General features: G+C 61.2%; 1 protein-coding gene across 2 annotated transcripts; it reads right to left on the reverse strand.

Annotated features, from left to right (window-relative positions):
• Positions 1 to 742: 742 nt before the first annotated feature.
• Positions 743 to 20,309, reverse strand: SLC38A8 (solute carrier family 38 member 8). 2 transcript variants are annotated; one of them, XM_047078840.1, is made up of 14 exons: positions 20,171 to 20,309; positions 19,193 to 20,021; positions 18,635 to 18,716; positions 18,091 to 18,185; positions 17,666 to 17,856; positions 15,930 to 16,128; positions 12,770 to 12,911; positions 11,551 to 11,652; positions 9,452 to 9,509; positions 5,392 to 5,506; positions 4,453 to 4,600; positions 4,104 to 4,312; positions 3,373 to 3,424; positions 743 to 1,236 (listed from the first exon to the last, which is right to left on the reverse strand). In XM_047078840.1, the coding sequence occupies exons 4-14, from the start codon at positions 18,128 to 18,130 to the stop codon at positions 1,143 to 1,145; spliced, it is 1,350 nt and encodes a 449-aa protein (XP_046934796.1). In that variant the 5' UTR covers positions 18,131 to 18,185; positions 18,635 to 18,716; positions 19,193 to 20,021; positions 20,171 to 20,309; the 3' UTR covers positions 743 to 1,142. The 2 variants fall into 2 exon arrangements, with proteins under 2 accessions (XP_046934796.1, XP_046934797.1); XM_047078841.1 differs by lacking the exons at positions 18,635 to 18,716; positions 19,193 to 20,021; positions 20,171 to 20,309 and having other exon boundaries at positions 18,091 to 18,216.
• Between the last annotated feature and the right edge of the window lie 3,788 nt (positions 20,310 to 24,097).

Genomic DNA, 24,097 nt, shown 5'->3' on the forward strand with positions numbered 1-24,097 from the left:
ACGTCCCGAGGCAGAGGGAGAGCGGCCCGAACGCAGCGACCTCCAGGACACCCCAGGCCCCGTAGAGGGTCAGTGCTGGCAAGCACAGCGACCCAGGAGCAGCTGGGCCGCAAGCTGCCTCTCCCCCCACCCCCGTTCCCCTGACCCTGACCCTGGGGCAGACCTCTGGGACCCTCGCCCTCAGCCGCAGGCGTGACACCCGGAATTGGGGGGGGGGGGGCCGGGAGGGAACCGCACACAGCTCACTAGGTTTCCAGGCTCTTCGGGTTCAGCCAGAGGGAAAGGGACAATCCCTGGGACCCTCCCATCGGAGTGCGGGCCAAAGCAGGGCTCCCTGGGCCTCAGCCCCTACTTTTGTTATATGAACTGTGTCTCTTAGAAATATTAGGTTGAAGTCCCCACTCCTAGAACCTGAGACTGTGACCTTGTTTGGAAACAGGATCTTTGCAGACCCTAAGGAAGTAAATTCAGATGAGGTCATCCTGGACAAAGGTGGCTCTAATCCAATGACTGGGGTCTCATACGAGGAGGGAAATTTCGGGGCTCCTGGGTGGCTCTGTCGGTTAAGCGTCCGACTTCGGCTCAGGTCACGATCTCGCCGTTCGCGAGTTCGAGCCCCGCGTCCAGCTCTCCCCTGTTAGCGCAGGGATCCTCTAGCCGCCTCCCCTCTGCCCCTCCCCCACTGGATCTCATGGTCTCTAACTTTAAAAAAAAAAAAAAAAAAGAAAAGAAATTTGGAGGGACACACAGGGCAGATGACCACGCGGGAAGCGAAGGCCAAGAACCGCCACGGATGGCCAGCCACGCCGCAGGCTGGAAGGGGCAGGGGATCCTCCCGGATAGGCAGCGCGGCCCTGCCCACACCTGCGTCTCGGGCTCCCGCCCCCAGACGGTGAGGGGACCCTTCTGCCCTTCGAAGCCCCCAGGCTGCGGTCTTTGTCAGGGCGGCCCGAGGACCCGAATCCGCCCTCCTCGGCACTGCGCCCGAAACCCTCTGAGCCAGCAGAAGCCCAAACGAACGACCTCAGGAGGCAGAAGTATCCATTTCTCCAGCATCTTTATGAGGCAAGGACACGGGTCGCACAGCTGGACGCAGGCAGCTGCACCAGGGCAGCCATGGGGCCGGGCCGACCCCCTCCCGCTCAGAGGAGTTCCAAGGCGGCTGCCACCGTGCTCTGCCCGAAGATGAAGGTGCCCACGAGCACGGAGACCACTCCCCACGCCTCCAAACAGCACCTGCCAGGCCAAGAAATACACATCGAGCACGCTCCCCTCCGGAGCTCCGCACAGACAAGCCAAGTGCACGCCGAAGGCTGATCACACGAAGCCAGGAGAGCCACCAAGTTGGAAGAAAAAGCCGTAGTATTCCCCCCCACCTGTCGGGATGGGTTTCCAAGACAAGGGGAGAGAAGGGCCCCGTGCGATTAAAATCACTCACTGCCTCTGTTAATCCCGTTCCTCCCCTGGGGGAGGGAGACACCTTTCCAGTCCCTTCCCTTTGGGGGCAACGGGAGGAAGGGCATGAAGCCCCCCTAAAAACGATGAAGGAGCAGAAAGCCCGAAGTCACCCACGATGGGGACAGCGGCTGGCCACGGGGACAGAGGCGGTCGCCCTGACAGCCACTGAGGCCCCATCTGCGAGCTTCCCGACGCACCAACAGAGACCGTGCGGACAAGGAAATGAAATTCCTACAGACGGCAGGGCGGCCGGACACATTTCTGGCCCTATTAACAAAGGCCACAGGACCCAATGTTACAGAAAGATGGTCTCCAGTGAGACAGAATCGTGAACGCCCCCAATACGGAGGCGGGGAGAGCGTGGGGAATGTTCTCGGGCCTGCAGGCTCCTAGAGCGGTTCTGAGGGATCAGAGGCCCTACGGCAGCTCTAGAGTTAAAAATACCTTCAAAGCCCACCAGTAAAAACTGTTGTGAGCTTGGATCAAGGCACAAAACAGAAGCAGCAGGGCCTTCAAAGACCACTGCCGGGAAACAGCCGCATGTAGGAGGCCCCAGACCATCGCGGCCGCCCCAAGCCCGAGTCAGGTTCAGAGACATCCAGAAAAGCTCTTCCCCCAGAAGGGAAGGAAGCCTTGCCCACGGCTGTGGGAAAACCAGGCCGGGGCTCGATGAGGCGGGAGGGAAGGAGAGAGAGACACTGGCCTCCAGGGGGGGACCCAAGCCCCCGGCTGCTGGAACACAGGAGCATCTGTCCTGGGCTGAATGGCAGTCCCCAGGATTCGCGTCCACCCCAAACCCATGAACGTGACCTTATTTAGGAACAGGGTCTTTGCAGATGTAACGAAGTTAAAAATCCAGAGAGGAGATCGTGCTGTGTTTGGGGTGGGCCCTCAGGGCAGTGACAGGTGTCCTTATAGAAAGGAGGCACATGGGGACTTGAGGCAGAGAGCCCCAGAGGGGCAGAGATGGGGGTGAGGCAGCCACCAGCCAGGGACACCTGGAGCCACCAGAAGCAGGAAATGGCAAGAACAGAAGCGGCTCTCAGAGGCTTCAAAGGGAGCCTGGCCCTGCCGACACCTTGACTGTAGACGTGCGGCCTCAGCTGGGAGAAAACGCATTTCTGCTGTGCTAAACGCCCCGGCAAATGTAGGACGGTGTCCCTTTACCTGCCTCGGCCTCAGTTCTCACATCTGTGGAAGGGAAGGAAGACCCACACAGGCCCCTGCTGAGGTGTGGCAAACCCGTGCGTGCACTCTTTCTCGGGGGTCAGCTGGGCCCCTCGAGGGCAAAGGACAGGGCCCCAGTCATAGCCCAGGCCTCCCTGGAGATGAGGGCCCTCTTCTGGGAAAGAGGGGGAGCCCCAAAGCCTCTGTCTAACCCACATCGTGGAGCAGGGAGGAGGCAGGCATGAGGCCGGGACCCAGTCAGCCCGGGTTGAGTCCCAGCGCCGCCCTGACTTGTCACGTGCCCGCGGACAAGCGTCTGCCCCCTCGTCTGTAGCATGGGTACCCTGGTATCGTAAGGAGAGGACTGAGGGCCGGGCACTGAGCAAGGGTCCAGCCAAGACCCGCTACCTTGCAGACACAACGTGTTACCCTTCCGGCCACACGGCCTCCGCAACGCGGGGTTCCGCACAACAGGACCCGCCTGTGCCACAGCTCCCGGCAGAGACGATCACCCTCTGAGGGCAAGGGAGGGCTGAGCACCGGTAGCGTGTGGGCAAGCCCCAGTGTGGCTGGCAGGGGTTCGACGCCTGGCTCAGACACTGTGTCACCGTGGACAAGCCAAGCCCCGTGGCCTGTCGTTTGACTCACCGGCAGGACGTGACCTCCGTGGGCCCTGCCACATCCCCATTCTGCTCCCTCTGAGCCCCTCAAGCGCCCACGCTGCCACCCTGGTCTGGTGACACTTACCTGACGCGTGCAGCTACAGGCTGGACGTTAACGGCACAGATGAGGCACAGACCTGCAAAGGACACACGGAGCCACTCCAGCTCTCCACTGTTGAACCCAGAGTGGCCCAGAGCTCGAGAGCCCGTCCCCACGGACCCAGCTCACCATCCCCCTAACACCTCGCCCCCCCTGAGCCTCTCCGACGACAAGCCCTGAGCGCCGCCTCCTCTGGGAGGCCCCCCAGGCTCCCCAGGCTGCAAAAAGCCTCAGGCCTCCTTGACTGGAGCTCCAGCCACCCACCCGGGGAAGGTTTTGTACGAAACCATCCGCCTCAGAGATCGTGTTTGCCTCCCAGGTCCGGGGACCAAGACAAGAAGACGACATTCACAGGGCACCTTTGAACCGCGTAAATTTCACGTGACCAGAAAGGATAAAAAAAAGAAAAGAAAAGAAAAAAAGAAATCCCACAGTGCACGGTGGCACCGGAGACTGGACAAGGTCAAGGCTGACCCGGCACTCCCTGCGCCCTGCCCCGGGAGGCCGCTGGGCCTCTATCTGACCACCTGCAGGATGGGGTGATGACAGCACTCCCAGCGGGTACGCCCATCGAGGGTCACAGAGATGTTTAACTCAAGGCACGTACAGTCCACGGCCCGTGTCCGTCAGTAAAGCCTCTGCGGGGCTCCCACCCTCCAGACCCTCGAGTCCCCCACGGGGAGACTGGGCAGAGCCGAACCGAGCAGGGGCCTCACCCGGGAAAATGAAGATAAAGAAGGAGCTGATCCCGCCGATGATGCCAATGATCTCGCTGAGGTCGGGCAGGAGCAGGGCCATGGCCAGCGTCACGGCGACCCACAGGACGGTCAGTGGCACCCGGACCCACGGCCCCGAGGGCTCCGCCAGGACCCCGGGCCCACACGCCAGGCACCAGCTCCTCCTCCAGAGATCCTGCATCACCGACCTGAAGGCCACACACCACGGGCGGCTCCAGCCCCGCGCCGGCCCCCACCGGGCGCCGCTCCCCAAGGACCGCGCTGACCCTCCCACGGCTCAGTCTGGAGCAGGCACCGACATACAAGGGCCCCGCGGGCCGGACCTCACCTCCCCAGGAAGAGCGCAATGGGGTAGACGGTCACGATGGACACTCCGAAGAGGGCCCGGGCCACGATGATGACCACGTCATCGCCCGGGTAAGACATCAAGATGTCCGCAGAAACTTCGGCCCCGAAGGTCAGGAAGCCGTAAACCCCTGGGAGGCCGAGAGGGCGGAAGGCCGGGGGAGGGGGGCGGATTAGAAGGGCACCGTGCCGGCGGGAGACGTGGACGGAGGGCACAGCACGGGGAACGTCGCGGACAGGGGGCACTGCGTAACACGGCAGCCGCGTCCCCGTGCTGTCCTCCCGAAACTAACGGCGTCGTGGGTCAGCAAGCTTCCTGGGTGACCACGGTGGGCCCCAGTGGCTGGCACACTGCAGCGGCCCAAGGGCTCCCCGGGTCAGGGGCTCCAAAGCCCCGGGCGGGAGGAAAGCAGCCAGCCAGAAGTCGGCCTGGGCCTGAGACCTGGGCTGTGCCACGGGCATGCTGTGTGACCCCTGAGCAGATCCCAGCCGTCTCTGAGCCCCACTTCCACGCCCCTCGGAGACTCTTCTGCCTGGAACCCAGGTCTGTGGGCACCCACGTCCGTCAAAGCCACAAGGGCGTTTTGTAAATCGCTACCCAGAGATCATGCTACGTGCCAGTCACTACCGTCCCATCGGACATCTGTGTGGCAGGGTGTGGAGCGTGCGAGCAGGGTCTCAGCTCTGCACATCTAGCCGGGGGGCCCTGCCGGACAAGCCACAGAAGCCGTCTGAGCCTCAGCTACTCCTTCCGTGAAATGGGGACTTCCCAGGGGGGTCAGGAGTAAACGGGCGAGGGCTGTGACACCCCCCGGACCCGGCACGGCGCGGCCGGGCACGCGGTGAGCACTCCTCGGGCACACGTGATTCGGGGTCTCCCGCGCCCCCTGCCCAGCTCCGCGGTGTGCTGGTGCTGCCTTACCTGTCAGCGAGTAGACGAGGCAGCAGGCCAGCAGGGACAGCACGGAGACCAGGGCCCAATGGGAGAGGCTCCGATGGGTCATGCTGCAGTAAATGGACACCCCGGCTTCGTGACACTGCGAGGCAGGGGCGGGGCTCAGGGGGCACTCGAGGCACCGGGAGCCACCTCGAACGTCTCAGGGCCCCAAAGCACAGGAAGCCACCCACGGGTCCGCCGACAGTAGGAAGTCTAGCAGGGAAACCGGCAGACGGTCACCCGGGAAATATGACACAGCCCTGAAGGATGAACACAACCTCGCACAGGACGGCCTCGCGGCCGGAACGCTGAGCAAGATGAGAAAACGTGTTTCTAGGGACGTGAAGTTGCAGTTACAAGTTAACCACCCTGGGGCAAGGGTTCTGGACTGCAGCGCCCTTGACATCTGGGGGGGGGGGCTGTCCTGTGCGCTGCAGGATGCTGGGCAGAATCCCTGGTGGGGACCCACTGGACGCCAGGAACACCTCCGCCCTCATTGTGACAACCAAAAACATCTCTGGACGTTGCCCAATGGCCCCCTAGAACTGCTCCTAGTCGAGAACCACCGCTTCCGGTGACAGAAGGGGGCTGCTGTGGAGCAGGACAGGTCACAAGGGAGCTTGTGGGGGTACCAGGAACATTCTAGATCCTGACTGGGCTGAGGGTTGCACAGGGATAGACACAGCCATGATTTAGGTGTTTCACGTATACTTAATAATGTCATGAAGAGTTTGAAATATAAAACACCTATGGCCAACGTCAAGGACTTTATTTACTTGGGGCAGGACCTGGGCAGCGGCATTTCACCAGCAGCCCAGGAGACCCTGACTGCCACACGGCCGGAGTTGAGAGGCAAGACTTTATCTTGATGCCCCCTATGGCTTCCAGACTGTTCTATGGTTCCTTCCACACATCAGCCTCTTGACTCCCTTCCGATCAAAACCAAACATGCGGATCACCTCCTCCTGCCCACTCTCCAGGCTGCTAGCCACGCCTTCCTCACCCACTGAGCTCAGTTCACCTCTGTTCCTCCTTGCTGCCTCAGGACATTTGCTTGTGCTGGGTCCTCGACCTGGGATTCTCTCTTGGTACGGCCAGCACCTACCCTTCCTTTCAGAAAGCTCTCCCCAGCAGGACTGAGCTCTTCCCTGTGTCCCTCCCCTCCCCTCCCGAGCAGTTCTGGGTTTGCTTGTTCAGGACCTGTTAGCTACATGAGGGCGAGGACCACATTGGCTTCGCTTATGCCTCTGAGCTCAGGCCACACACAGAGCCCGGCCCACAGCTAAAGAACGTTCCAGGGGGACTTAATTACACACCCATTAACCCACCCAGCAAGCAGGAAGCCTCCCCCACCCCCGGCTCCCCAGCACTCAAATGCTTAATAGTCCCACTTGGTGCCAGCGTGAGATGCCAGGTAGTCAAGCAAACATAGCTCCCCCCCCCCTCGTGGGGCATGATGGGGAGGGGCACGCCCTCGGGAGGGGTGGGGGGCACACACAGTCACTCCCCAACTCCCCTGCAGGGGCCGCGTCCGGGGGGGGGAGACTGAGCGCACACACCCTTCCCCCCCGACACTCCTGCCCCAGGCCGCCTTGCCCTGGGGGCTTTATCCTCAAGGGGAGCCTCAACCAGGGGAAGCCAGGGAAGCCAGGGGACCCAGGTTCCCGCCTCCTGTACCTACCCCTATGGCATTTCTCAGGTACATCCGCATGGCTCCCAGAACGGCCCAGAGCCCATGACAGGGCGTCTCCCCGTCTCCCCATCCCTGCTCCCGAGTACACACCAACCCCCAAGGCCCACAGACTCTGTGGGGTCGCCCAGGACGCCACGCGGTGGGGGTCTCCAGGGCACGGCCAAGCGCAGGGGTGGGGACAAGACGCTCGGCTGTGGCAGGATATCGTCCAGCCCTCCCCCCAGGTTGTCCCAAGACCCCTGGGCCGTTTCTCCTGCTTTTACACCAGCTTTTACACGGCTCCCAAGGACAGGGCTGCCCGGCTGGGACAGGGGATGGGACAGGGGCTGGGATGGCACTGGCTCTCTGCTCCCAGGGCAGGAGAAACGGCAGGTGGAGGAGCACACTGGCCGGGGAGCGCAAAGAGGCCACACGTCGACCGGCTGAGGAGTGGTCTGCAGGCTGCACTCGATGCGGCCGACGACCACCCCGCAGCCACAGGAAGGGGGGCAGCGAGCGGCACAGGGCACGGCAGGGGCGAACGTGGAGAGCAGCACGCTGGGGGACAGAAGCCGGGCCCAAAGGACCCCATTAGAATAAAACGCCCGAGACAGATCCGCAGACAGACACGTGGGTGCCAGGGCGTGGGGGCCGGCCCCAGGTACAGGGCTCCTTTCGGGGCGTCACCAGCGTTCTGAGTTGCCTGGGGCCAACGAGTGAACTGTTTGCCACGGACTTAGACCTCAACACGGCTGTTTAAAAACAGCAGCCGCGGAGAAGTCCCGGGGGTGGCGAGCTGGCTGGGAGCTGAGCCCGCACCCCACGTCTGCCCCTCCACGGCCCTCGCGCTGCGCTGCAGGCTGGACGGGGCGCCCCGCTGCTCGCTCGAGGGGGCGGGGAGCGGTCTGGCCAGGTCAGAGCTCCTGAGGCCAACAGGAGACTTGCCCTTCCCGCGCCACCCCTCCAGCAGGCCGCCCCTCCTCCTCCTCTCTCCCTCTTCACCCTCAACTGCCCTCCGCCCCCACCCCCCCACCCCCAGATCCTGGTCTCCTCTGGCCTGAGCCCCACCCCCACCCTGCGATTCGCGTCTGTCTTCTCCCAGCTCTTCATCGCTGCCTCCCGTGTCCCTGGAAACCGCAGCCCAGGCCCCGGTTGCTAGGAGAACCGGCTGACGGAGCCGAGGCAAAGGTGAGGGGGGCAGCCCTCGGAAGCATCTGGAAAGCGGCCCCCGCGGCGCAACCCTGCCGCACCATATGGTGCCCGGGCGCGGGAGAGAGGGATGAAGGCCGCGTCCAAACCACTGACAACAAAATCGTCGCTTCAGCTCTTTGAAAATATGGGGCGTGCGAGAAGAAATGGGAGACGTTCCTGCGAGCGGCTTGCTGAGCCCCAGAAGCGATATTTCGACTGATTTATAAAGAGGATAAATGGAAACGTTCCAGGGTTGTTTTTTTTTGTTTTTTTGTTTTTTTTTTTTTAAACGATCCTCAAAGAAAACGCAAGATGGAAAAAGCACAAACAGGAGCTGGAGGACAGAGAAGGGGAGGAACAAGTCAGGCGAGAAGGCACAGCTGTCGGGCCGAACACCACTTGCCCCTGCGAACTCGATTTTACTTTGGGACCCATCTGGGGGTGTCTGGGGGTGGCGGGGGCGGCTGTTCTTAGGATAGAGGCGAAGCTTTCCTAAAATCAACAATGGATGAAACGAGTCAAGGAGCACCTGCCAGGCGACCGGAAACCCCCTTGGGGGAGGAGCCCACGGCCTCCATTGCACCCCTCTAACACCGCGGTGGGGGGGCACCTACCTCACCCCTGCAGCTCTCCCGCCGCCTCACCCCTGCCTGCGGCCCCCTCCCTTCCCAGGCTCACTAGCTAAACCCGCTCCCTTCGCCTCCCACAGTTCGGCCCGCCCTCACTCTGTGCCACTCCGTCACAAGCTCCTTTTCTGCCCGGTACGCCTCCCGGCCCCCGAACACCTCCAGAGTCAGGATCTTTCCTCCCCCAGGCGCCAGGGACAGGAGCCACCTGCATAAAGGCGTTCTGTCTAAGCGGGTGGCACCAGGTCCCCAGTCAGGGAGATGGCCCCGGGAGAATTTCGCAGAGGAGGGAACAAGCTCCGGTGCCCCACACGCTGCCCCGGACCCAACAGATGTGCTGCTGGTGTCGGCAGAGGCCGGGTGCCCAGGTTCAACAGCAGTTCACCCCTCACCAAGCCCAGATGCCAACCGACACGCACAGCCTCCAGGAGACCGCCCACCTCGCCCCGTAGCGAGTCTTCCACCTTCTTTCCTGACACAGGGCCACCCTCTCCCGAGGGAGCAGAGTCACCACAGCCCCCCAAGCCACACACCTCCACCCGCACGCTGCCATTACCTGGAACCCGAAGCAGATCGTAGGGAAGACGCTGAACACGGAGGTCCAGGAGGAGGGGCTGCAAACGGACAAGAACAGGGGTTTGTCACACAAAGTTCGACTCACAACAACCGCCACTTGAGGAGGAGTTTTAAACAATACCAGGAAAAAGTAGCTGAGCCGGGCTGTGAGACAGGCTTGTTAATTACCAGGAAAACGATGCATGTGGCACACTGCATCTTCTGAAGACACCTGTGCTCACATTTGCTAAGTTGACCTTCTCCACGGAGGACAGGGCTAGAAGGAATTCCCAACTTTCCGTTCCCATCGAGGTCGGGGGCGGGGGCACTGGCAGCATCCATCAAATCCAATAGGGCAAGGATGGCTTGACCGCCACCCAAACTGCCTGAGAGGACGGAGCCATACACAGGGCAGAGCCTTGAGGTCCGGCCCCCCTCAGGGGCCCCCAGATGAGGACCCCCAGCTCCCTTTGACAAGCTCTGGGTACCAGCCTCTGGCACCTGGGGGGACATAGTGGAGTGAGAGATAAGCAGCACCTGCTGGTGTTGGTTCCCCCATCAGCTCCTGCCCACTCCTCTCTTCCCCTTCTCAGAAGAACTCTCTTCCCTGGGCCTAATCCACTGGGACCCTCAGCCCCTTCTCCCACCCTCATGAAGCTCTCGTCCCATCACCAGCAGCCGCCGTGGCTTAATTCAAAGCTGGGACTCAGTCCTGCGTGACCCAGCAACAGCATTTTGGCGGCCGTCACCCCAACCTTCTTGAAATTTTGCTCACTGATTGCTGAGGCCCACTTTCTATCCTCCTCTACGTTGGGTTGACTAACATCCCCCCAGGTTTATATCCATTGGGAACCTCAGAACAAAGCCTTGTTTGGACACAAGGTCTTGGTAGAGGTCATGAGGGAAAACGAGCTGAGGTCACACTGGAGTGGGGTGGTGTTGTTACCAGAAGAACAGACAGACACAGACAAGGGAAGGTCCTATATGATGGAAACAGAGACAGAGGGATATAACCATGTGCCAAGGGATGCCAAAAATCACTGGGGCCACCAGAAGCTGGAAGGGGCAGGAAGGATTCTTCCCTCGAGGCGCTAGTGAGAGCTCCCCCCCGCCCCGCCCCACCAGAAGCTAGCCCATTCTGCACCTTCTCCTTCCTTCTCTTCTCCCAACACCTCCTCCTCCTGTCCCTGACCTCCTGGTGCCGGACTGAGCACCACTGGCTCAGCGTACCATTCTCACCCGGGCTGGTGGCCTCAAATGCCCCCTCGGGGCCGACACCCACGGCCTTTCTCCCTCCAGTCCGGACCCCTCTCTGACCTCCAGACACGCAGGTCTGACTGGCCACCTGACGTCTTCTCGGAGGTCTCAGAACCGCCTCCAACGTAACATGTCCCCACATGACTTCCTCCCCCCGGCCCTGCTCCCGTCTCATCCACCCCAGGAAACAGCACTGCCACCTTTCCCAGCGCTCAAAGCCAAAGCTCAGAGTCGCCCCAGCCTCTTCTCTGCGGTCCTGCTTCCAATCCGTCGGCCAGAAGAGGCCACGAAATTCGTGGAGCCTGGTGCAAAATGAACACGCTGGCACCTTGTTCAGGGAAGAATTTCAGGATGGCGGGGTGCCCGGCGGGGCTCAGTCGGTTAAGCACCCGACTTCGGCTCAAGTCACTATCCCGCGGTTCACGGGTTCGAGACCCGCGGCGGGCTCTGGGCTGACGGCTCGGAGCCTGAAGCGTGCTTCGGATGCTGTGTCTCCCTCTCTCTCTCTCTGCCCCTTCCCTGCTTGAGCTCTGTGTGTGTGTGTGTGTGTGTGTGTGTGTGTGTGTGTGTGTGTCTCTCTCGAAGATAAACGTTAAAAAAAAAAAAATTCAGGATTGCAATAGCAGGCCATTCAGCCACGTGCAGGGCCCTTCTGGGTGACTGCTGGTCACGTGCCCGTGGAGATGACCCTGCCACGAGCAGATCTGATTTCAGCCCCGCAGTGGCTTCCCAGCAAACCCCAAGCCCTCGGCACCGCGCAACATCTCTGCAGGACAGCCCCTCCCCACCCCCACCTCTTGGCCTCACACAGGAAGCCATGAACGGCCGCCCCCTCACACTCACCTCTGTGCGGGGCGGGGCTCACGAGCAAGGCCTTGGGGCCCGATATAATACTGAACCACGATGACCAGGGCCAGGTAGCAGGCGGCCAGGGTGCCTAGGATGCTAACGTACACGGAACACGGCGTTAGGGGCCTCCACGGTACAGACACCCCATCACGGGAACACCGGCCCCGCCACACACAGCCCGGGGTGACACAGAGCACCATCTGAGGGCCAGGGTGGCCCATGCCGGCTAGGTGTCGGGCAAGGTCCCCACTGCTCCGAGCCTCGATTTCCGTGTCTGTGCCGTGGGGACAGCGGGAAGCCTGTCTGAGGCCCAGGGGTCAGAGGCGTCGAGCTCCCGACCAGGCCGACACCCATCAGGTCCGAGAGCTTCGGGAGCCCCCATCTCTCCAACAAGACAGCATTCCGATGTGGCACCCACGCCGGGACGCCCTCGGCTCGGCCACACCAAAGCGGGGTGCGCCCCTGACCTTGCTGACACGACAGGAGAGCCAGGCAAGGGCTGGAGCCCAGAGGGGACCTGGGTCCCCCGCGTGCTCTCTCTCCGTTCTAGTTCTAAGGTGAAAAGTCTGTTGGCCTTCACGACGCAACAGGGGAAGGCAGGTTGCAAACTCAGGTGAGTCCTTTCGCCAGGCTTTTTTTTTTTTTTTTTTCCGGAAGTACATATAAAGGGGCAGTTTTAAGTCGGCTAAGCTTCTGACTCCAGCTCAGGTCACGATCTCGTGCAGTTCGTGAGTTCGAGCCCCGCGTCCGGCTCTGTGCCGACAGCTCGGAGCCCGGAGCCTGCTTCGAATTCTGTGTCTCCCTCTCTCTCTCTGCCCCTCCCCTGCTTGTGCTCTCTCTCAAAAAAACAAATAAACGTTAAAAAAAAAAATAAACCCAAAACACCTCAGACAGCAAAGTGGAACCCAAGTGTATACCTGGGGTCTCCCCGTGCCTGTGCACATAAACCATCTGTAATAATGAAATCACAGAATAGCAGCCACGTCAATACACGTTCTTGTTTATCTCTGTTTTGTATCCCGCGTACATGCTACTTGGGTAACTGTCCCTCTTTTTTCTCTTCTCCAAAAGGGGAGGACCAGAGCTGGCCACCCCCCTAATCCCTGGTAGAATGAACCCCCCCCGCCCCCACCCCCCACCTGCAGACACCAGCACAGATGGGGACCCTGGCAGGGAAGCGTCCGCAGCCCCCCCCCCCCCCCCCCCGCCGTACCTGGTGTACTTCTGGAACCCGATCTCACGCGGGACGGACAGGGGCAGGATGACCAGCGCGGAGAGCAGGGGCAGGGTGAGGCGCTGGTCCACGCACCACGGCTGCGGGGCCGGGGGGGTGCTGGGCAGCAGGAAGCCACACACTGAGGGCAGGGAGGGCAAGAGGGCGGGGACCGCTCAGAGCTGCGGCCCCAGCACCCCCCAGGCTCAGAGCCCCAGCCACAGGGGTCTCTGCTCCCGGGTGGGCCGGGGTCGGCCGGGGCAAGGAGCCCCACCTGTCACGTGCCACCACGGGGGCAGCAACCTTGGCGCAGATTCATTCAACAGCCATTCGGTGACCTTCTGCTAGAGGGGCCGCAACAAGGAAGAGGCCAAGTGGCCTGCCCTTGAGGCACCTGGGCCCTAATCCGCTCATAAAAGATGCTTTTCTGTTTGCTCATGAGCCTGTGGGGGGGGGGGGGGGGGGGGAGCTGGTACTGAGAGCCGGTAAACGTCCCCCCCCCCCCCAACAGTGGCCCAGAGCGACGGCTTTGTCACACGCCAGGGACTGGAGGAGAACTAGGGCAGGGCTGAGCCGGCCAGTTCTGCTCCGCGTGGGACCAGCTGCGGTCACGTGGGGGTGCGTGGATGGCCCACGGGTAGGCTGGTCTGGAGGGTCCGCGATGGCTTGACACTGGGTGTCTGGTGGGGACACCTGAGCCCTCGCTGCAGTCCTGGGGTCTCTCCCACAAGGACCCTCCGGGAGGCTAGGCCGGGGCAGCTGGGGGCTCCCGAAGATCCCGGGGGAAACTGTCCGCTTAAAGGCTGGGCCTGGAACGGGCACCATGTCACATCTGCCATAGTCTGCTGGGCCAACGTTGTCTCAGAGCCCATGCCGATGGGGGCAAGGGGCACACACTCCTCCCAGCCTCCCACCAACCTCTCAGTAGGGGGAACGGAAGAACCCAGACCGGTGTCCCCCACCCCCCACCACAATGAAATGGAGAATTTGAAATTGACAGAAGAGGCAAGGCCCGTGGGGGAGGGGAGAGCATTGGGGGAGGAGCAAGATGGCCTGGGGCTCGAAAGTGGGGGAGGATGGGGAGCTGAGAGATGCTTCCCGGCCCACTTGGGGGCACTTGCTGTGCTGGACTGTGACCCTTCTTTGTTCACCAAATGCAAGCCAGCCACGCACAGAAGCCAAGACCTTAGCCGAGTAGCTTGTTTCTACCGACCCTCTGCAAGGCTGGGGGGGGGAGGGGTGTCCCACCCCGAGGTCACTTTACACAGGCACCAGGCATGAGAGCAAAGCAGGCGTTACGGGCCACAGACGCCAGGGGAATGCACACACCCAGAGGTGCACAGAGACCTCAGGGAGTGCCAGACCCACATGGCCTCTGGGAAGGGACACAAGCCCCGCTTTTGCATCTGGATCTCCTTAGCCAGGATCCCAGCTCGGATATCTGGGCTCCAGCAGCCCCTCCCGAGCCCTCAACTTTCTAGAACATTCCTTGACGTCTTTCAGCACCTGTCACTTCTAAGTCATCGGTACCCACTGCACACAAGGACACCAAGCACACCAACCGCCACAGGCACCCCCAGTCTTTATTTGGCCCCCCTGCCAAGAAGCCTGTAGAGACAACACATCCCCAACCCTCTAACCACTAACACACAAGCACACCCCAGGCCATCTGCCCAGAGGCCGTGGAGGAGGTCTGCGTTCTCAAGGTTGCTCGGATCACTCCAGCTGCCCTCTGGTGCAACCACCTCTGCCCAGAGGTGGAACCGGGCATGACCTCCACTTCACACCGAAAGGCAGGGCGCTTCTGTGCCCCCTTTATCCACCGGGAGGTTCAGATTCGCCAACCTCCATGCTTTTCGGGATACAAGCACCCCCCCAAGACACGGGCACCTGGAACCTCGGGACCCCCAGCACTGGGGGCCTTTGGTTCAAGTGACAGAAGAAATAGCAAAACAGACGACCAAAATCCAAGCGTATCGCTAACCACTTTCCAATTAAAAATTGCAACACTCCAGTTAAACACGGAGACTGTCGAGACGATTAAAAAAAAAACAAAAAACAAAAAAGTGAGACCCAACTACATGATGTCTGCAGGAAACACCTGAAACTCCCAAGTTACCTTTAGGTTCACAAAGACCCGGGGCGGGGGGCGGTGGGAGGAGGGGGAGAAGGCAGGCAAACACTCAAGGAAGCTGGAGGGACTAGACGCGTGGCAGAGAGGTTGGACTTGAAGGCAAAGTATTACCAGAGACGGGAGGCGACCTTTCACGATCCTCACGGGACAATTCACGGGTGGGAGCCTGCCAACAGAGCTTCGAGCACCAGGAGGCCAAAATGGACAAAATTCAAGGGTCAAACACACCAACCTGCAAACACAGCTGATTTGCACGCTTGCCTTTCACCACCCGAGGGAGTAACTCCGTTTGGAAAAACAATCAGGGAGGCTCGGGAGGATCTCATCCAAGCCGTGGAGCACCTAGAGCCGATGCAGCGTTCTAGAACACTCCGCCCAACTGCACCAGGCACGTCCCTGAAGGGCCCCCGGAGCGCCCACCACGACTGATCACATGGGGGCCCAGAGCAAGGCTCCGAGGCCAAAGACTGAAACCACACGGAGCGTGTTCTCCGACCGTGGCACAACCAAGGCAGAAACCAGAAAGCGATCTACGAAACTCTGCAAGTAAGTGGAAACTGAACCACACAAGCGTCAACACCCGTGAGTCGAGGAAGAAATCCCAGCAAGAATTCGCAAATACGCTGAATCGAACAAAAAGGAAACCTATCAAAGCGGGCACGATGTGGCTAGCAGGGTTTGCAGGGAAACGGTCCACGGGAGACGAGAAGCCAAGGGGGCCTGGGCTCAGGCCTGGATGTCCATCCCCAGATTCAAGGTGTTACTGGCTCGCTCTCCAAAGGGACTTCTCTGCAGTTGGCTTGGCTTCCCCATCCGTAAACTAGATTGTCCCCACTAGACATCCAGCACAGCCTCTCCCCCTCCATGACTCCCAGGGTGCTCATTACCACTCCTCTGCCACGATGTAAGGAGCTCAGGGGTGGCCTTGGCCTCTGCTGTCCCCCCAAGGCCCCCCCCAGTACCCACATCCCGCTCATCAACCAGAAGCCCCCCGGGGGCGCCCCCCACTCCTGTGCCAGTACTTACGCTTCTCCAGCTGGTCCCCAATCACCCTGAGGAAGGCCACGGAGATCATGAGCAGGTTGACGATGAAGCAGGCCTCACACAGCTTCCCCAGGGCCGGGCCACACAGCCCTCCAACCACACCCTGGTAGGTCGTCTGGCCGCTGACAGAGGCAGCATAGCCCAGGATGACCAGCCCGCTGATGAGAAAGACCAAGGAGACCTGCGGAGCAGGACCGTGGGGCCAGGGTGACCCCCAGCCCACCACCCGAGCCAGCTGCCCCGCAGGCTTTTTTCTTTTTTTTTTTTCTTTTTTTTTTTTTTAACGTTTTATTTATTTTTGAGACAGAGAGAGAGCATGAACGGGGGAGGGGCAGAGAGAGAGGGAGACACAGAATCGGAAACAGGCTCCAGGCCCCGAGCCGTCAGCACAGAGCCCGACGCGGGGCTAGAACTCACGGACCGCGAGATCGCGACCTGAGCCGAAGTCGGACGCTCAACCGACTGAGCCACCCAGGCGCCCCTCTTTTTTTTTTTTTTTTTTTTTTTTTAATTAAGTAGGCTCGGGGCCCAACATGGGGCTTCAACTCAGAACCCTGAGATCAAGAGTCACACATGCTTTACCGACCGACCCTGCCAGGCGCCCCGGACCCTTGGGACTTTGATATCACTCTCCACCAGGCCTGTCACCCACACAGGCCACCTGCAGACCAGGGGCCTCTACCCAATGTGCTACCAGGCCCGCCCCTGCCCGGAGATCAGAGCCACAGGGCAAGCGATTGTCGAGGCCTCTCGGGCTGTATGTCTCTGCACCTGGGATTCCTACTATTCTGCCCCAGTTGGATAAATGAGATCTCAGAAACCCAGAGAGTCTCAATTACTCTCCTAAAATCCCATGGGTTGTGGGTTAAAAGAACACACGTATCGTTGGAAGAGATACGACCGATCCACCCGTACAGCCCTAACCCGTCAGGACTGAGAACCCACCACCGTGCCCCGGAGCTCTCTCGTGTCCTGTCCCCCAAAGAAACTCCTGCCCTATCGTCCCACGGTTACCCATTTTCATAGGCCGGACACTACACAAACTAGGACCGGGCAGTTTCCCGAAGGACAGAAAAGGCCCCATGGCCACGATCAGCTGGCCGCCATAAAAAGGCAGTTAAGATCACGTCTGTGGACCAGCTCCCCACACAACTCAGCTGCTGCTCTCAGCTGCGGAAACAGAATCTTCGCAAATAAAATGAAGCTGTGCTAATCAGCGGCCCTTCTCCGCTGGGGCTGTCCAGCCCTGGCCTTTCTAGAAGGGAGTTCAGGCTCCACATGCAGCTGGCAGGACTGGCTGCACGGCTGTGACGGGGCAGCGGGCCAGGCCGGGTGTGGGGTGGCGTGGGGGGGTGGGGGTCGCAGCATCTTACACCCGATCCGACCGCACGCAGGGCTCAACTTTCAGCATCGAGCTGTAACCAGCCGGTGAGAGGAGCCAACTGGCCAGGTGACCGCCTGCAGATGATCACTTGAGGCAGGCGCCTCCCCACCCCCCACCCTCAACAGCCTAGGGGTGCTCGCCCCTCGGGGCTGCGGTGGGAGGACCCCGTCCCGCGGCAGCTGAGCAGAGAGCGGACGCCAAGGGGAGTCTCCAAAGGGGTCGTTTCTACAACAGGCAGCTCCCCAGGAGGGATGCTAAGGATTCCCGTCTGGGTCCCACCCCAGGAGACCCGCCACCCACCCCCCGCCCCGAAAAATGCTCCGCAGGTGCTTACCAGCTCCACCAGGAAGGCGGGGGTCACCCCACCCGCCTTGTGGAAGGCCCAGGGGAAGTTGAGCAGGCCGGCCCCCAGCGCGGATTTCAGGAGGATGAAGACAGCGCCCAGCGAGGACAGAGAGGGGCTGGCGGCTGCGGGGACCGGCTTCTCTGCGAGGCCCGGGCTGCCGGCCGTCGGTCCCTCCATGGCTAGAAGCAGCGGGGAGGCGGCGGGGGCGAAGAGGCGCAGTCCTCACACTGCCTTCCTGGCTGTGACTGGTCTCGCTCCCCAAATCAGAGTCACCCATCTGTCCCAACGGCCCCACGCCACGGGCTGCCTCGTGCTGCCCTTTTAAGTGACCCGCTCCCAGGCCCCGGTTTATCCTCACCGGGGGACCTCCTACCCTCCTCTCCCGAGCCTCCACCCCAGCCCCTCACCCTTACCCCCAAATCCAGACTTCAAGATCAGATAGTTGTCAGCCATCAGGGACAGGGCTCAGGCTCGCTCCAGCTGGTTCTGCGGCGTTTCTTGGGCCCCACTGGTGGAAGAAGGAAGGTTCTAGCTGTGCCCGAGGTGGGGAGATGATTCGGGAATTAAGGGAGCTCTAGAGAGCACGTGTTGGGGTCATGTCTCAACACCAAGGGGAACAAGGACAAGAGGTCAGAGCCATCGGTCCCAAGAGCTTGCAGCGTTCTGTGACTGCCAGCCTGAGGAGGGGGTCTTAAGACGCCCTCCCCTCCCCCACCCGGGTGAAGGCCCCTCCCAGGAGGCGGGGCTTTCCTGGCTGCTGAGGGTCTGATGGAGGGCAGCTGGGAGAGCAGGAGGGGCAGGCCTGCACCTGATCTCAGTCAATGACCTGGGCCCAGGATCCCTCTCTGAGGCCCCCTAGTCTGAGGAAGGGGGGCTTGGTTAAGAGCTCAGAGCTCAGCTAGACCATGTGATCTCTCCAAGCCTAGTTTCCATCCACACAGGGGTCCGCGTGCCCACCTTGCAGCTCGCCGTGGGCTGTGGGGCCCGCTGTGGACTCAAGTGCGTGCAAAGGCCCAGGCAGTCAGCAGGTGCTTGGCCCCTGAAACGAATGTGCTCGTGAATCGCCTGGGGTCTTGTCAGAAGGCAGATTCGAATTCACTGTCCCCTCGGTGGAGCCCAGACTCCACATCACTCCCGAGGTCCGGGGAGGCGGGCGTTGCTGGTCTGGGACCGGATGTTCAGTAGACACCGCTTCTCCGACCTGCTGTGCTGTCCGCCGAGATGGCAGAATACAGGAAATTGTCCCCTTCGGGAAAACACAGGTCCACGAAGGTCACATCCGGAATTCTAACGTGAACCTGCTTTACTCCTGGCACCCGGGCTCGAGTCCCCTTGAGGGCGTGTGACAACCCAGATTGAGGGCTGTGTGACAGACAACCCAGCGGTTTCTGACTCCGTGGGTCTGAGAATCCGCATTCCTACCCGGCTCCCCGGTGACGCGGATACAGCGGGTGCAGGGACCCCCTCTTAAGGACTGCGGCTTTCAGTTAACCATCTCCGGAGCCAGAGCCTCACCCGATCAGTCCTTATCTGGCGGACACCAGATCAGCGCCCAGGGCTTTTTCTCCATGTGGTTTCCAACGGTCTCCATCCCCTGACCGTGTCACCAGCAGACTGTTGGTCTTTGCAGGCTCCGCGTAGAGGCGTTGAGTGAGCGTTTGACCTGCTGAGTGGCAGGCGTGGATGCGAAAAGGGAGCCGGGATTGTGGCCCAGGAGCGCACAGCTGGACCGGCGCTCACCGAGGGAGCGATGCTGGGAACCGGGCCCTGTAGCCGGCGCTGGGCGTCTCACTGGGTCCCCCACAGCGAATCCCGAGGGGGTGACGCCATAGTGCTCGACGCAGAGCGGGCAGTGAGCTCAGGCAGGGGGAGCAGGGGGCTCAGAACGGGCCCGCTGGCAAGTGCCCGGGGTTCAACCCTGGCTGCGTCATCCCAAAACCTGCTTCACCCCCGCACCCTGCCTGGCTGCCAGCGCCCAGGACGGGAGGCACTGAATCAGAGAGTGAGAGTAGGATTCCGGAAGAGAGAAAAAGGCGTGACTTCCCCCACGCAAGGAGCCTCCTGAAGCTGCCATACCAAACTCACCAGCTGGGGGTCTCAAAACAATGGGAATTTATTCTCTCCCAGCAGGGCCGCCCTCCCTCCAAAGGCTCCAGGGCGTCGTCCAGCTCCTAAGGGCTCCAGGCGGTGCTGGGCTGGTGGCCACGTCCCTCCGGGTGCCATCTTCCCACACCCGCCCCGTGTCTGGGTCCTCTCCTATTCGTGGGAGGACCCCTGTCCTGGGATTTGAGCCCACTCACACGTTCCAGAAAGATCTCATCTCGAGATCCTTTCCTCACTGCACCTGCAAAGCAGAAGACCCATTTTCCAGATAAGGTCACACCCACAGGCTCTAGGGCACACTACTCAGCACGACAGGGGCCACCCTTCGGCACACTGCGCCCCATGGGGCTGGGGCCTGAGTGCGTTCTCATTCGACGCACGCAGACTCACAGCGAGTCAGAGGCGAAAGACAAGGGCTCCGTTCTGGAGGAAAGGCCGACGTATGAAGAGACCAGGACTAGACAAATAGGGTCCAAAGAGTAGGAGAGGTGACCACGAGGGGCGCCTGGGTGGCTCAGTCGGTTAAGCGTCCGACTTCAGCTCAGGTCACGATCTCGCGGTCCCTGAGTTCGAGCCCCGCGTCGGGCTCTGGGCTGATGGCTCAGAGCCTGGAGCCTGCTTCCGATTCTGTGTCTCCTCCTCTCTGCCCCTCCCCCATTCATGCTCTGTCTCTCTCTGTCCCAAAGATAAATAAACGTTAAAAAAAAACAACAACAACAAAAAAAAAACGAGGAGTGACCACGAGACCCCAGCTGCAGGAGGGCTCCCTGGAGGAAGGTGAAGGGCAGGGGAAGGGAGGCATCGGAGGAGCAGGGAGTCCCTGTGTAAAGGCTCAGCCAGGGGCCCCGGGAAGGCCTCTGGGTTCTAGGGGGACCTGGGAGAGGCCATTCTTGCTGGACCAGGTGTTTCAGCCCCACCTCTTCCCTGTGGAGGTTTTCCAGGAGCGCAGGGAGGCCCGGCCCGATGGGGAGGATGCCGGGCACTGGGGGGGGGGGGGCGCAGCAGGTGGAGGGCGCAGACCAAGCCGGGTTGGGCCTCAAAATCCGCATAGCTCGCACCCTCCGCCCACATCCACCCCGAGGCGCAGGGAGAGATGATTTAGCTTCCTCCCTCACCAGCGGCTGGCTTTGTACTCCCTAATCTGGGCTCTGCGAGCCTGGGGCACCTCCAGGTCCCTGCCTGGATACCTCATTAGCTGCCCATTAACGTGCATGACTTAGAAATTGGCCACCGGGCTGTGAAATTCCACTCGAGGAGGAAAACCTCTTAGTTCTGAGGCGCTTTGATACTCGCTCTCTGCCGGCCTCCCAGGGCTGCCGTGACCTTTCTGGGCTGTGGAGAGGCGCCCTGGGGGCCCCATCTGTGTGGGCGGGCGGCTCTGGAGCACAAGGGAGCCAGTGAGGTGGCAAGCTGGCGCCTCCGTGGGCCAGGCAGGTGGCGGCTCGGCCCGGCGCCCACGCACGGGAGCGCCTGTCATCAAGGGTTGTTCTCCAGGGTCCAGCTCCTTCTTTTCTCCACAGAGTACGGGCCACATGACAGGTTCAGAACTTCAGGGAGAGAGTGACCTCGCTTGTTTCCCCAGACCCGTCAGAATGTTCTGGAAGACAGATGAGGGCAGGTCCCAGGAGCCAGAGTCCCTGGCTCCCTTTGTGGACTGGTTCTGTGGTCTGGGCCTCGCTGGGACCACTGGTGACATGGGATCACAGCAGATCCCACCCTACAGGGCTGTTGCGGGGATTCCTGAGAATTCTCCGTGCTCTCGGCACAGGAGTGAGAGATGTGTGTCGAACGGGGCGTGTCAAACTCCACCATCGGTACCGATGTGTCTTTACCTCGGCCTGATTCTGGGCTTCTGGAACTGCGTTCTGAACCCCGGCTACACGAGAAGACCGGAGGAACTCTTCACATGGCTCAGGGCTTCGAATGACATGTGGCGGGCATCCGGGCTTCCAGAAAGCTCCCCGAGAGGTGCTGAGGCGCGTGGAGGAGCTCGGCTCTGGGCAGGCAGGGTCCCTGTGTCACCTGCGCTCCTGAGCCCGCGGCCCCTCCTTTCCCCCAGCGTCTGTGTGTCTGTCCCTGGCCGAGGGCAGCACCCTGGGCGGGGTGAACCCGCTACTGGAAAAGGCCAGGAAACGGACTCTCCCTGGGAGCCTCCGGAGCGAATCAGCGCTGCCCATGCCTGACTTTAGCCCGTGAGACTGATTCTGGCTTTCCCGCCTTCAGAACCACAGGAGCAAATGCTTTGTTTTCAGCCCCAACTTTGCAGAAACTTGTTCCTGCGGCAGCAGGAAATGGGTCCACCCGGCACCCCGGGCCCTGATGGCGGCGCCCCTCAGGCTGGAGGTCCGTGGACGCCCGCCCCACGCTCTTCCGCAGAGTGGAGGCTGGGCCTCCAGGTGACACAGGGCCCAGGGCCCAGGGCATGGCCCTGGCAAGTCCTGCTGTCCTGTCCCCTCCCTCTAATGAGGGGCCGGTCCCAGAATCTGGCTCTGGGGGAAGGGAGGGAACGGCGCCCCGCCTCTCAGCCAGAGGAGGAAGTGCCCAGGGGGGTTCAGCGGCCAGACAGCAGGCCAACGGCAAGGGCAAGGCGGTGAGGAGGGCGCCCAGCCCCTGCAGGGGCTCTGTCATCGGGTTCTGACCCCTGGGCCCGTGCTGACACTGGGGTCTGGACGGCCGGACGGCCTCTCCCAGCCTCAGGGGCTCCCACCTCGCCTGGTACCAGAACCCCTTGGGGAGACGTGGGGGTTTTGGTAGCTTTGTCACACACACACAAGCCACCACCTTAACACCCTCAAGCGTGCGGCCAGGTGGCACTCCGTACACTCACGATGTTGTGCAACCGTCACCACCACCCCGTTCTAGGACTTTTGTCCCCCAAAGGAAACCCCTTTACCCGTCAGCGGTCCCTGCCCCCGCCCCGCCGGCTTTCTGTCCCTGCGTTTGCCTGCTCTGGAATCACACAATTTGTGGCCTTTGGTGTCAGGCTTCTTCTGCTCAGCAGGGCGGTCTCGAGGCTTGCGATCAGTACGCTTCATTCCTTGGCGTCCGGACGGGTCACCTTCTGCTCCTCGGCAAATCTGCGGATGCACCTCTGGTTCATCTGCGGCTTTTGGCGGTTGGGAGTCGCGTGGCCGCGGGCTGCCACGTACACACTTGGCTCAAACACCTGCTTGCGATTCGGTCGGGTCTACGCCCAGCCGCGGGAGAGCCGGGTCGTATGCCAGCGGTTCACCTTGGGGAGCTTTTAAAATTGATTGCTGAGCTCTTCCCACGCAGCCTATGGTTCAGTAGGTCTGGGGCGAGGCCCGGGAATCTGTATTTCTAAGATACGCACCCGCACTGCCCTCGGGCCGCCAACAGATGAAACCAACATCCTGTGTGTTAATATCCGCTTATGTGGGTAGTACCAACCGTTACGAAAAAAAGCGAGAATTTTGCTATTTCTCTGGATGCTTCTATTTAATCTATTTATGAGACTCCTGGACTCCATTTTGTGTCCAGCAGATCTAAATCTAAGTAGCACCCCCATCGTTACCAGGAAGTGGGCATCTTTCCCGCCACAGGGAAAGGGGAAGGAGCCCTGTGTTGAGGGGCCTCAGGCCCAGGTCAGAGCTGGGCTTCGAACGCTGGTCTCACCGCGGTTTCCTCACCTGAGAAATGGCAGTGACAGCATCACACGGTGCTGGGACCCCCAGGTGACACAAGGCACATGAGACACGGGCCGGTGTGGCGTGCCCGGTGGCTCAGTCGGTTGAGCGTCCGACTTCCGCTCAGGTCATGATCTCACGGTTTGTGAGTTCGAGCCCCGCGTCGGGCTCTCTGCTGTCAGCTCAGAGCCTACAGCCTGCTTTGGGTTGTGTCTCCTCTCTCTCTGCCTTTCTTCCACTAGTGCGCGCTTTCTCGACAATAAATAAACTTAAAAAAAAAAGAAAAAAAGACACAGGCCGATGCCAGGCGGGCGGTGAGCACCCAGCAGACGCAGGGAGTGCACTCGTGGCCGGGGCAGGTGCCCTCGGGGCCATCGTGCGCGGAGCCTCCTCCTGGGGGAGCACTGGACGGTTACAGGCAGGTGCAAGACCTCAGACCCTCGCGTCCCTCACAAAGGTGGGGCTGAGGGTGGCGCGGGGGCACCCAGCTGTCCCCATTTCCACTCCTGTCACACGACACCTTCAGGGTTCCTGCAGACAGGGCACCTGCCTGGCTCCCGAGAGCCCGCACGGTTAGGGATGAACTTGCCTCTCAGGGCCCCCAGGGCCCCCTGGAATCCCAGGTGTATCTGTGGTCGTGGTGAGCTGACTGTTCGTTTTTGTTGTTTTA

Source organism: Lynx rufus, unplaced genomic scaffold (assembly GCF_022079265.1).
Source record: "Lynx rufus isolate CCGP_SWC_20201006 ecotype Redwood Valley unplaced genomic scaffold, mLynRuf1.p SCAF_16, whole genome shotgun sequence".
Lineage (NCBI taxonomy): Eukaryota > Metazoa > Chordata > Mammalia > Carnivora > Felidae > Lynx > Lynx rufus.